Genomic DNA, 13303 nt, shown 5'->3' with positions numbered 1-13303 from the left:
ATTAAATTTATATTAAAATTATAAAAAAGTTCAAAATCATTATTTTAATTATATAAGAGCAGCCCTATAATTTTTCATATAACTATTAGTTGTTAGGTCTTTCATAAATAATCATATTTATAAAAATAACAAAAAGGTAAAATAAATCTATAAAGAAAAAAAGACCATAAAGCAGTGTCATACTGACAAGAGAGAAACAAATTGGATAATAAAAAAGGTGGATTAGAGTTAAGTAAGTGTTTCTGATTTTTACAGTTTGAACTATCATAGGAATGACAGAAAAATTACACTAAACTAAAAAATAGTTCAAAATAACTGAACTATTTTCTAGTTCAATTATATTGCAATACAGTTCAGAGAAGAAAATAGAATCTGATAAAGTAAAATTCTCACAATTAATTAATATACACCACAATAATATTAATTTGTTAAAAATAAAAAATAATAAAATAATTCATCCACACAAACATTATATCATCTGCGTAACGAGTTCTTTCTCCAAATTGTACCTAAACAACCAAGGGTACGCAATAAACACAGAACTATCCCGTCTAAGCTGACCCACCCAAAACCCTGTCACTACATCAAGTTTCTCCATGGAACAGAGCATCATTGCAAAGTGTTTCCTAAATCCATCATAAAAATGACCTAAACAACTATGATAGAAAATGACATAAATAACAGTTCACAGTAAAATTCACAATTAACTGTACACTAAGTTCAGTATTTTTTAAACTGAACTGTTAAACATTTTAATTTGTTTTTAGTACAAATAGTTTAAATTTTTTTAAGTACCAAATAGTATAGATTGACTATAGTTTACAATTTTTTACTGAACTGTGCCCAGCCCTACTCATATGGGTCAAATTCACTAATTGTCACCTTTATCAGCAAGGAATCATATTTGGTGGATAGCAGACTAAAAGAGGAAAACCTTCCAGTGAAATTCTTTGGTAAAATAATCCAACATAGTTCCTAAGCTCAAAAAAATAAAATCGAAGCACATTTTAAATTAATACAACTACACCATCACTTACCCACTTCAAATACATATTATCTTTAAGGAAACTGCCTAATTAGTCATCAACAACATAGAACCATAAACATTTATTCCCACATCCAGCGGTTAAAAATTCTGTAAAATATATACAGCAATTAACATTTTTATAATTTGGAACTTTTCCATCCACAAACATGGGTTGCCTCTTCAAAAATCAAAACAAAAGCTAAGATCGACCAGAAAACAGCTAAGGAGATAACATAATATAATATAAACCTGCGGCCTCACGATCGATTTCTTTCAAAATTTATTGAACCAAGAATCGACATGAAAAGAAACATAATTTTGTTTGGCAATTTTATTTTGTTACAACCATAAAAAAAAGAACACAAGATAAAAACATGGCAAACAAATGTTGTCAAGTGCAAGTTGTAGATCACATTTCAAAAACCGCAATAGTCAATCACTTTCTTGAACATTGACGAAAGAAATGCCCCGGTGCCACAAACAGCTTCATTAAACCACTAATACTCTCTTAGTGGTGGTCCTTAGTTTCGAATAGCCCATCGGGACCTGCTTATCATAAAAGAAACATGTCGTACAACCTGAAATCTCAGTCCAACAATATTTTGAAGACAAAGGCAGACACAGTAGCATTGGATTACTAACAGCAGACAAGGGATACAAATACACAAGAAATCAGCTACTAATGCAGAAGCAAACAGTAACCTATATTGTATATAATTCATATATCTAGACAAGTTTCCCCATAATTACTAAAAATATGAAAAGAAAAAATTATATAAACTTTTTTTATAAGCTAAAATTAGTTTATTTGTTCGTTATAATCAACTTTTTGGAAAGCTAAATGATTTTAGCTTCTCCAAAATATTAGTTTAACCATTACTTAAATTTTACCTTCTAAGAAAAACGTATTTCATTTTTTTTGCTTACTATTTTCTAAAAGGTTTGGTAAAGAAACCTGTTCAAACAGAACTATAAGAATAAACAACCACCTCTACAGGCAAATTGTGATAATAAAATTGGGTATAAGAGCAACTTCAGCACCCTTAAAATAACTTATGAATAGTGTTGAAAGAGCTGAGTAGTGTGTTATCAATGACAATATGGTGTCTGTGTGTGTATGTGGGGGGGGCAGTCTGGGGCGGATGTGAGGTAACTTCTGGGATCTATATTGAAAATTTCTTTACATCAAATCATTGGCAACGATAATGATTTAAATTGCAAAAATAAAAGAAAACGATGCGCCACAGTGTGACCTAACACTTGTGCACCTCTAAATTAAAGCACTGTGGCAGACGCTCCAAAGCAATAAATGAGTCCCTTTTCATACACTCGTTTATTGCTTTGTGAGGTTTTTGCCCATGTGTATCACTTCATCGACAGAGATACAGAAACAGGAAGGAGTCGTGACAAGAACGTGCCATGCTTATGAAAAAAGAAAATTACTGCTGGGTTCTCAATCCTTATATTGGAGGCCATGAGCCTCGGTAGGTCCCATGCAAACAAACATGTAAAAAGCAAAAGCAGCAAAAAAAAGATCATTTACACCAGATCTTCGACTTAAAAACGGCATTACATGTTCAACTTGAAATTTTGATAATTGGATCCAATGTATGCATAAAAACTGTGACTGAAAGAGCCCACAAATAATAAAATGTGAATAATAAACCCAAAACAGCCACAACCCAGCCTCCCTACCCATCCATTAGAAACCAAGTCCAGTATACTAACCAACAAAAGAAGGCTTCCATTCACTAAATAAAAATGAAAAATAGTCATGTAAACAGTTACACTATTATTAACAAAAATAAAAAAGTCTATAGCCAACAAGATTTTCCATCACTAAAGGAACAGAGGGAAAATTCAAAACAATTCAAATATTTGAGAAATAATTAAAAGTTCAACTTGAAATTTTGATAATTGGATCCAATGTATGCATAAAAACTGTGACTGAAAGAGCCCACAAATAATAAAATGTGAATAATAAACCCAAAACAGCCACAACCCAGCCTCCCTACCCATCCATTAGAAACCAAGTCCAGTATACTAACCAACAAAAGAAGGCTTCCATTCACTAAATAAAAATGAAAAATAGTCATGTAAACAGTTACACTATTATTAACAAAAATAAAAAAGTCCATAGCCAACAAGATTTTCCATCACTAAAGGAACGGAGGGAAAATTCAAAACAATTCAAATATTTGAGAAATAATTACTAATTCTAAAGAAAGCTCCATATCATAGATATGAAAGCATAAAATTGAAGACATACCCCATGGGAATTCCTTATTGCGGATATGTAAATATGGGTAAGCCTGCGCAGAAAAGTAAAACATTAAACTTTTGTTTTAATAATACAAAATGAACATACTTGAACATGCACGGGAGATGGGGAAATGATAGACAGCAAAATACAAAGTAACAATCATAAACAACTGCAGATGTGTATAAACAAAAGCTCACAGGAGGTTCTTCTGTGTGTGGGTGGCCCTTTGATAGATTATAAATGGCCAAAGCAGTGCAACTGACAATGCCTAGATATGTAATCTTTTCCCATTTGGCCGTCTCGTCTGAGAGAAAAATGAGAAGAGAAATAATTAAAAAAATATAAAACAAATGTTTGAAATAAAACATGCAAAGTGCAATATAGGTGAGGTAGAGAAAATCTATCAATCTCACCCTGAAACAAAAGATACATTAAATTCTTAACAGAAAGGTCAATATTACAGTGATGAAGTAAGACACAAAAAACCTAATATTACTTTGCTCATTTAATCGGAAAAATGTTGCTATCTATAAATACAAACCCAATGAGTCTACATCCAGAAATTTAAACGCAACCCCGTTATCGGATTCGAAACGTTTGAAATCGAGATAATTGAAAACTCGATTTATTCATTTATTATCATTTCGAACATAAGCAAAAAAATGTTCAAACTTAGAGTCGAAATGAATGCACAAATCCATTTCAGTGGACAAAAAATAGAAATTACAAATCGATTTCAGCACAAAAAGAAATCGACCGCCCGCAGTTCAAATTAAAAGTAAAAAAAAAAACGGAGCGCATAATTCTTTTAATCTCGAATAAAATGGAACTGGACTAATCTCATCAATACACAAACCCTTTCCACACGTAAATTGACCTAATGCACGACACGCTCCCGCGAAACAAAACTATTGCAGCAGATCTAATTATTAAAACCCTAAAATAAATAGGGTTAGAGAAGAGAGAGATGATAAGGTACTTACAAGCATCATCGTGATGACCAGCGGAAGAAAAGTTTCTCTTGGGAACCTGGGAGCCGCGAGCGCCTCCACGTAGGGCTGTTCGAAGAAAACCCGATCGAACAAGCGATGTCGCCATTGCTCGCCGTTTGACTCTTTCTTTTTTCTGTTTTAGCTTTGAAGGGGTAACACAAACAATAGTAGCAGATTAAACATGAAAACTGCTTATATATTGCTCGAATACACCTGGCACAAATTCCTTCATTTTCTGTTTAATATCTTTCATTTTTCTGTAGAATCAATTGTGATTTTAGTATTAAAAATGAACGGATTTCTTTTCAGCCTAGTAATTTTTTTTATTTATTTTTTTACCTTTCCAAAATTTAGAACAATTATATTTTTCTTTCATAAAATTATGAGTAAACTTTAGTTTAGTTTTTGTAAATAATTTCTTATATTTAACTTTCAAAATTCTAAAGTTATCATATTTTTGTGTACATATTTCATATATCTTAATTTCTTTAGTGATATTTGTGATCATTATTCAAAGTTTTCTATAACATGTATGGACACAATCTCGTGGCAAAAATAATTTTTGAGATGTAAAAATCAAAGAAGAAATAGGTTTAATTGAATTGTTTGAGATTAAATTATCTTTTCTTTTTATGATATAAATTTTTGTTTTAAGAAAAATACTACTTTCGTATTAAGAACATTTTTTATAATTATTAAAAAGTATTTTTGAAACTTAAATATATATTTTTTTTAGATTTAAAAACTTATCTTTTTACACTTCACTCCTTATTTTCATCAGATAATTTGAGTAAGAGTGAATAAATGAATTTAATGAAAAATATAAAATAATGTGAAATAATTCCTTTTAAGAGATTTTGAGGTGAAAGAGATATATATAAGTAAAATTTACACAAATTTATGAATAATTTGATGAATTTAATAGATAAAAAAATATTTTAATGTATTGAAATATAATATTATAATTTTGTACTTTAAATGAATAAAAAATAAAATGTATTTAGTTGAAATTAATGAAAATAAAATGCAAATAATTACTTTTTGAATTTAAAAATTTTAATTACTATAAAAAAATTTAATAAAATTAATATGTGATTGTTTGAAAATAATTTTAATTAAATATTATATTTTAATAAAATAAAAATAATTATTAATTAATTATTATTATGATTAGTATCTTTATTATGGATATAACTTAAAAGAGTAAAAGTGTAACATTTTATGTATAATATTTTCATTTTACATATAATATTAAAAAAGTATTATATCTTATATATAATTATAACATCATCTCTTTTATTTAAATATATTTAGTTCTTTTATTTAAATATGTTGTCTAAGTACAATTATAAATTATGAAAAAGAACTTTAAAAAATATTATTGAAATATAGTTCTCTAATATGACCAGTCATATTTACAATTGGAGGTTTATACTAAGAGAAATAATTTCAGCAATTTAGTGTAAAAATTAGGTTTTTACATACTATCTAAATCTAAGTTATTTTGGTAAAAATTTTATTTCCTCTAAATTATCTTGGTAAAAAATTTATTTCCCCTCACACTATCCTGCATGACTTACACTTACCACATTTAATCTTATTGAAGATTCATAAGACAATTTCAGTGTATAAGTGAGTACAAACCTTACCTTACAAATTGATTTTATAAGGTTAAATTAGACTTAAAGTTCATTTTTTAAGATGACATAAGAGTCATCCAAAACTTGTCTTAGTAAGAATTGTTGTTTTGTTAGGTCTATCATGTCACTCACTAGTGGAAGATTTGTTGTTTGTTTAGCTTATCATGATACATGTTGTTGAAAATTTTGTTATTTGTTGAGCCTATTGTGTCACCATTAACAGACCACTATTAGACCATCATTAATGTTTAGTCTCATGTAAAAATGTATATACATCAACGTGAGGTATGTGTTGAAAATTTCACATTAACTAGAGATAAGACAAACTTATAATATATAAGTGGATAAAACATTAGAGTATAAATCAATTTTAAAAAGTCGAGTTAGGCTTAAAGTTCACTTATTAAAAACTCACCCTTGAATACAGTACCTAAAAACCCCAATTATAGTGAAGAAGGTTAGAAGTCTCATAACGACTAGAGAGAATACCAATTTATTGTATAAGTGGATGCAAATTCCACCTTACAAACCAATTTTGTGAGGTTAAGTTAGACTTAAAGTATACTTCTTAATATGGTATAGAGTGATGAGTTAGAATTTATCTTTGCAAAGTTTATTGTTTATTGGGTATTATTCAATTTGTTATCGGGTTGCTATAAGATCATCCATTAATGTCTACTCCTACACTAACTATATATGCTTGCATAGTATGTAGGAAATTCCACATCGACAAAATATAAGACTAATTTACTATATATAAATGAGTGTAAATCTTAATATAAACCAATTTTGTGAGGTTAAGTTTAAAGTTCACCACTTGAAAGAAAGAAAGTATTGAAAGAAGAAAGACTCTAACGCAACTAGCTGTGATCGATGACATTTTATATTATTCCTTTATAAAGTATTAAAATAAAATTGATATCTACTTTGAATCAAATATGAAATACAATTTTAAAATCAATAATTTAAAAGTAAAAACCATATATAACCTTACATTTATTTTACTTGAAAATTAAATTGGCTATGATAAATTTAGCTTCTTCTTTTTACCGCCTTGAGTTACATAATGATTTTTTGGTAAATATGTATAATTTTACAGGCATCTTAATTATGATATGATCTAATTTTAATATATTAATAATAATTTCTTAATACCGTATAATATTGAGAATATGTTTAAAGATCTTGTTTGGATGATTTTAGATTGAATTGGTGTTTTTTCAACGATACCTGGAGCCGGTCAAGAATGAGTTTCAAACACTTAACCTTTTAAATGCTTTTAGATTCATTCTATTTTTTATTAATTTTTCCTACACATTTAATCTCATAAAAATTGAGTAGTTAAAACTCGTCTTTTACTACAATCTTTTATAATTTGCAAAAAGAATTGTTGTGTTTCCATTTTTTATTTTACAACCTATAATATGTTAATATTAATACAGGATTTTTATCAACTCTTTATTGAACTCGCCGTGAAAAACCACCAACCTAGAACTGTTCATATTTGAATGCGAAGAATTTGATTAGGTGGTGCAGTATCTGATGTATTGAAGTAGAAGGCACATCAGAATTGTGATGTTCTAACAATAATATTTATCGCAACCATATTACAGTAATGTATAAATTTAGAATACAATCAATTTCATGTTCCGAAATATTGTGATAAGTCCTCTTAGTTCTGCTGTCTTTATTTCTGAGAAAATATCATTAAAAATAAAATAAAATATCATCAATGCATTTCTTGTCGTTAAAGTAATTGTCTTTGAATAAAATTAAATTTGAACAGATTTTATAATAAAGCAAAAGCAGACAAAAACCTTTTAAAATATTTTTTAAAAGCCTTACTTTTAACTGTAAACCAAGTATTTTTCTTAAGCCAAAAAATAGGCTGGACCAATATCCCTTAGTACCGGAAGAGGGGGAGTTCCCTCAAAAGAACAACCATACACTGAGCACGGGAAGAAAAACAACACGACCAAAGTAACATTACAGTTTTGTAAGTAGAAAAATATAACATAATAGTGCAAATTTCTCCTGATCAATAATCTTCTCCCTCTTCGTCTTCACCGTCAGCGGCCTCTGCACCGACTTCCTCATAATCCTTCTCCAGGGCAGCAAGATCTTCACGAGCCTCAGAGAACTCTCCCTCTTCCATACCCTCACCAACATACCAATGTACAAACGCCCTCTTAGCATACATCAGGTCAAATTTATGGTCAATGCGAGAGAAAACCTCAACAACACTGGTGGAGTTCGAGATCATGCATACAGCCCTCTGCACCTTCGCAAGATCACCACCTGGAACAACAGTTGGGGCCTGGTAGTTGATTCCACATTTGAACCCAGTGGGGCACCAGTCAACAAATTGAATGGTGCGCTTGGTCTTGATAATGCCCACAGCTGCATTAACATCTTTAGGCACCACATCACCTCTGTACATGAGACAGCAAGCCATATATTTCCCATGACGCGGATCACACTTGGCCATCATAGACGATGGCTCAAACGCGCTGTTGGTGATTTCACCTACTGATAGCTGCTCATGGTGAGCCTTCTCAGCTGAAATCACGGGAGCATAAGATGAAAGCATAAAGTGGATCCTGGGGTATGGCACTAGATTGGTCTGGAATTCATTAACATCAACGTTCAAGGCACCATCAAACCTCAGGGAAGCAGTCAGTGAGGATATCACCTGAATATACAGCGAGAAAGTTAAGAAGGCACAGCATATCACAACACAACAGTTATTTCAAACTCTTGTGATTAAAAATACCTGAGAAACTAAACGATTGAGGTTAGTGTAGGTTGGCCTCTCAATGTCAAGGGAACGCCTGCATATGTCATAAATGGCCTCGTTATCAAGCAGCACAGACACATCTGTGTGCTCAAGCAGGGAATGGGTGGAGAGAACACTGTTATAAGGCTCAACAACAGAGGTTGAAACTTGGGGTGAAGGATAGACAGTGAAACCAAGCTTTGACTTCTTGCCATAGTCCACCGAAAGGCGCTCCAACAACAGGGAACCAAGACCGGAGCCAGTGCCACCACCTACAGCATTAAAAACCAGAAAGCCTTGGAGACCAGTACAGTTGTCAGCAAGCTTTCTGATGCGGTCCAAGCAAAGCTCAACAATCTCCTTCCCAACTGAACCAAAAACACCCTTCTTAGAATCTGATATTCAATTCATTACAGTAAAATTGCAAAAGAATTAATATGTTAAACAAAAAAATGAAAGGAGCAGCATTACTAGTATAGTGGCCACGAGCGAAGTTGTTTGCCGCATCCTCCTTGCCGCTGATAAGCTGCTCAGGATGGAATAGTTGGCGGTACGTCCCTGTCCTGACTTCATCAATCACAGTGGGCTCGAGATCTACAAAAATCGCACGAGGCACGTGCTTTCCAGCCCCAGTTTCGCTGAAGAAGGTGTTGAAAGCATCATCACCTCCTCCAACGGTCTTATCACTCGGCATCTGGCCATCAGGCTGAAACAACACGAATGCACCACAGATTACATCTAAAACAAGTTAAGATAACACAAACATGGATAAATTCGGTTTAGAAATTGTGCCATTTTCTCTTCTAAAGTGTTACTGGTTTTCTTCTACCAGAATTAACAAAACTACTGCTTATTGAACTACCAAGCCATATGTTTTTCTTCCAGAAATTACTACCAGAATGGAATCCTGGCTACATTGCCACATAAAACATAACAATTAACACAGATTTGAAATAGATAAATCTAAATTTTGTTAGGTATTTTCCAATAAAAAATTAAGTAAAACAACATGAAACAAATTAGGGAGACAAAACCTCAATTTTGATAGAAAAGTCAGAACCGTAAACAGTTACAGAAATAAATCGAAGTTTGTTGGTTGTTAGAAATGTAATGATAAATATAAACAAAAAATTTTAAAATTATATATAAAATAGGCGTTATCATCAAATTTAAATCTCAAATCCCTCGAACAATACGGAACCAGAAGCAAATGTCCGGAAAATACACAACGTACAAGTGAACATGGGAACCAATCGGACCAAAATGAAAAAAATGTTGGTAAAAAAACATAGAGCGCGTACAGATCGGCGAATCGGTGAAGCAATACAGAACGAAACGCAAATAATATACACAAACGACAAAAACGCGGTTGAGATGCAGAGGAAAAGGTAACAGCGGAAACAGATCGAGATTGAGCATGAGAGAAGATAACGTGTAAAGAAATGGAGGGATTAGGGTTGAGAAATGAGACCTGAATGCCGTGTTCAAGACAATAAAGCTCCCAGCAGGCGTTTCCGACCTGAATGCCAGCCTGGCCAATGTGAATTGAGATGCACTCTCTCATTGTTGCTGACGAAGAAGGAAGATCTAAATGGAAAAGAAGGAAAGGGTTTCAGAGATGAGCGTTTATTAAGACGCCTCTCTGCTTCTCTGATTGAGATTTAGGTTGCAATGAGAGAAGTGCTGTGGCGTGTGCGCTTGGTTTCGGTGTATTTATGGAAGCGGAGGGTAAGTGTTTAATTGCGGTTAATTATTGGTTTATTTTGCCAACGGTGGGGCCCTTTTTTTACCTTCAAATTTTAAACTTGTTTCGTTTATGCACCTTTCCCGGGTGCCATTCTGGCCACGAAGCACCTCCAACGTCCCCACTCTGCAACAACGCACCGTTACGTCCAAACTTTATTCAACTTTTCATATTCTAACATTCAAATTATTTTTTCCTACTAATTAAAGAATCACTTTCAACTATGAATTAACGTTAACCGTTTATCGAATCGTCAACTTTACAAATATTTATTATATGCAACCAATGTTTTCGGTAAACAGATGCAATCAAATTTAAATTTCTTAATTATATTAATTAATTTGCTCACGTTAATGTATTTATTACTTAGATATTGATTTAACACTTAATGTTTTTAAGTCTAATTTTTTATCAGTACTTTATTTTCATAGCATTAAATATTACACTTAATAATATAATATATCTATTAAATTTAATTATTAAAATATAAGTATATTAAGTGTGTGACTTTTTTTTATTTAGTCTATATAAAAGTATATTAATTAAATTAAATTAATTTCTATAAATTCCATATCTCTTTATGTACATAAATATTATATTTTAAGACCAATGTATGATAGAAAACGTTACATATATAAATATTGTGTTAATACTTATCTTTAAATTTATTAATTTAACTTATCTAACTTCAAATATAATTCATGAATAATCTATACTGTGTATATTTTTGTAAGGCATTATTTTTAAATCATACAACATTAACGCTAAATATTATAATAACACAAAAATATCACAATAATAGAAGTAGAAATATTTCAAAATTAATGGTTTATTATTGTGTAGGTAAATTCAAAAAGATTCGTATTATTCTAATTTTGTTAATAATTTTAGATAAAACTAAAAGAAGAATGATCGGGTATAAACATAAGTCTGCTTTAGGCTGTGTTCGTTTGGAGTGATTTGGGGGAGATGATTTGAATGGATTTGAGTGGATTTGAGGGTAATTTTGTTGTTGTTTTTTTGAGTGGATTTGTGGGTAACTGAGAGTGGATTTGGAAGTAAAGTTTGTGAGAATTACTGTAGGATTTGATTGATGTGATAGATTTTAAAAATTAGTTTAATTAGTAGAAATTAAAGATTACCAAAATGTCCCTAGTTATAAAAGTAATATAAAATGTTATTTTTTAATTAATTTATAAAAATTATAAATTAAATATAAAATTATAAATAATTATAAAAAATCTAAATAATTTATAAAATTAATGTTTAAAAATTATAAAAGTTATAAAAGTTATAAAAATTATAAAAATTATAAAAAACCCTAATACAATAGCCTTGTAACCGGTTACACGTTTGCGTAACCGGTTACATAAACACATGTGCTATCAACTTAGTCCTGTAACCGGTTACACGTTTGCGTAACCGGTTACAAGGGCACGCATGAATTTTCCGATTCAATCCGCGCAAATCTCTTCGTTTATGCGAGTGACGAAAATCGACTCCATCTCGCAAATCCATCGTCGCTGATCCCTCCTTATCCACTCAAACGAACAGCACAGCGTAACGTATTCATCGCTCGCAAATCCGCATGAACAGTAAAATCTATTCATGCGAACACAGCGTTAATCTTTATTGTACAGAGTAGTTTTAAGTACAAACATTGGCATTATCAAATTCAAAATTTAACGAAGCACTAAAATTGCCTACTTTTAGAGATGTTGGGACTAAAAGTATTAAAATTTAATATATTCTTAAAAATTAGAGGATTAAAATTTACAATTTAGGATTAAATATCATTAATAAATAGAAATAGATTTTGTAGTTGAGTTTTAAATGTTTATTATTTCGTATTTTTATATAAAATAAAAATCATACGTTGATGTTAGAAATAATACTTATTAAATGATATGATTGACCCTCTTAAATTACCAACGTTAGTGAGATTTATTGGGTTATACTCTATTTTTTAACTTCCAGAGTGCTTTCATCACGTAAAATAGACATGGTTGTTGCATACATGGGATTGAAATAAAGAGGGTATAGAAGTAGTTGAGCAGGAGAAATATACATTCACATTAAATAGAAGAAGAGCCACACATCTAAGTTTTTGTTCTAATTATCTTATATGATTTTCATAAATAAAATAGGAATACAGACAGAGAAAAATACCCAAAAGTTGGCACACAAAATAAAATAGTAATCATTTAAAAATAAATAAAGATTAAAAATAAAAAAATAGTTAATCTTTTTATATTGTATTATTTGAAAGAGGCAAATATTCAATATTCACCATTAAGATTTAAAAAAATAAATATTAATTATAATGAAGTAATTTATTATGTAAAGTTATAAAAAACTGAAAGAAGAAATGAGGATTTCCAATTCATTTAACTATGACGAAGTAGTTTAGTTGTTACGTTGAAGCTCTTGGTTTCAAAGGGGATTCTTTGGCACGAAAACGATTTCAATAATTGAATTTATGATTTCATACCAAACCCCGTGCACCTCTGGACATCAAAAAGATTCGCATGCACCAACTTATGTTTTTAAGTTCTTCTTATCCCACTCAGTTATTTAAGCGATGCATCTAAACTACGATTGGCCATTCTAGACATTCAAATACCCTTTTACCCCCAAGGGCGAGGGATTCAGATTATTCAACCTATATACACAAATATTCTTTAAATAAACTTTCTTGACTTTTAATTGTAATAACGTGATTAGCTACTCTATCTTATAACTATAATGTTTGGGGATTTATTTTAAATTTTCCATGATCGAAACTAACCACACAAGTGGCAGCACGCACATACACTAAAGTTATAATTTCACAAAAATGAACCGACACATGCAATACTGGA

General features: G+C 30.9%; 2 protein-coding genes across 3 annotated transcripts; both read right to left on the bottom strand.

Moving 5' to 3' along the window:
* Nucleotides 1-1266: 1266 nt before the first annotated feature.
* On the bottom strand, nt 1267-4464 carry LOC108323188 (cytochrome c oxidase subunit 6a, mitochondrial). Of its 2 annotated transcripts, none has more exons than XM_017555553.2 (4): nt 4274-4464; nt 3488-3594; nt 3297-3339; nt 1267-1605 (listed from the first exon to the last, which is right to left on the bottom strand). In XM_017555553.2, exons 1-4 carry the CDS (start codon nt 4386-4388, stop codon nt 1517-1519), a joined length of 354 nt encoding a protein of 117 aa, XP_017411042.1. In that variant the 5' UTR covers nt 4389-4464; the 3' UTR covers nt 1267-1516. The 2 variants fall into 2 exon arrangements, with proteins under 2 accessions (XP_017411042.1, XP_017411043.1); XM_017555554.2 differs by having other exon boundaries at nt 1267-1573; nt 4274-4462.
* Nucleotides 4465-7767: 3303 nt separating this feature from the next.
* LOC108323190 (tubulin alpha chain) lies at nt 7768-10401 on the bottom strand. Its single transcript, XM_017555557.2, has 4 exons — nt 10170-10401; nt 9170-9404; nt 8696-9066; nt 7768-8614 (listed from the first exon to the last, which is right to left on the bottom strand). The coding sequence occupies exons 1-4, from the start codon at nt 10260-10262 to the stop codon at nt 7961-7963; spliced, it is 1353 nt and encodes a 450-aa protein (XP_017411046.1). The 5' UTR covers nt 10263-10401; the 3' UTR covers nt 7768-7960.
* Nucleotides 10402-13303: the final 2902 nt, after the last annotated feature.

The sequence above is a fragment of the Vigna angularis genome, chromosome 1 (genome assembly GCF_016808095.1).
Source record: "Vigna angularis cultivar LongXiaoDou No.4 chromosome 1, ASM1680809v1, whole genome shotgun sequence".
Taxonomy (NCBI): domain Eukaryota; kingdom Viridiplantae; phylum Streptophyta; class Magnoliopsida; order Fabales; family Fabaceae; genus Vigna; species Vigna angularis.
The sequence above is the reverse complement of the archived record's forward strand: the minus strand, read 5'-3'. Positions and strand labels throughout refer to the sequence as shown.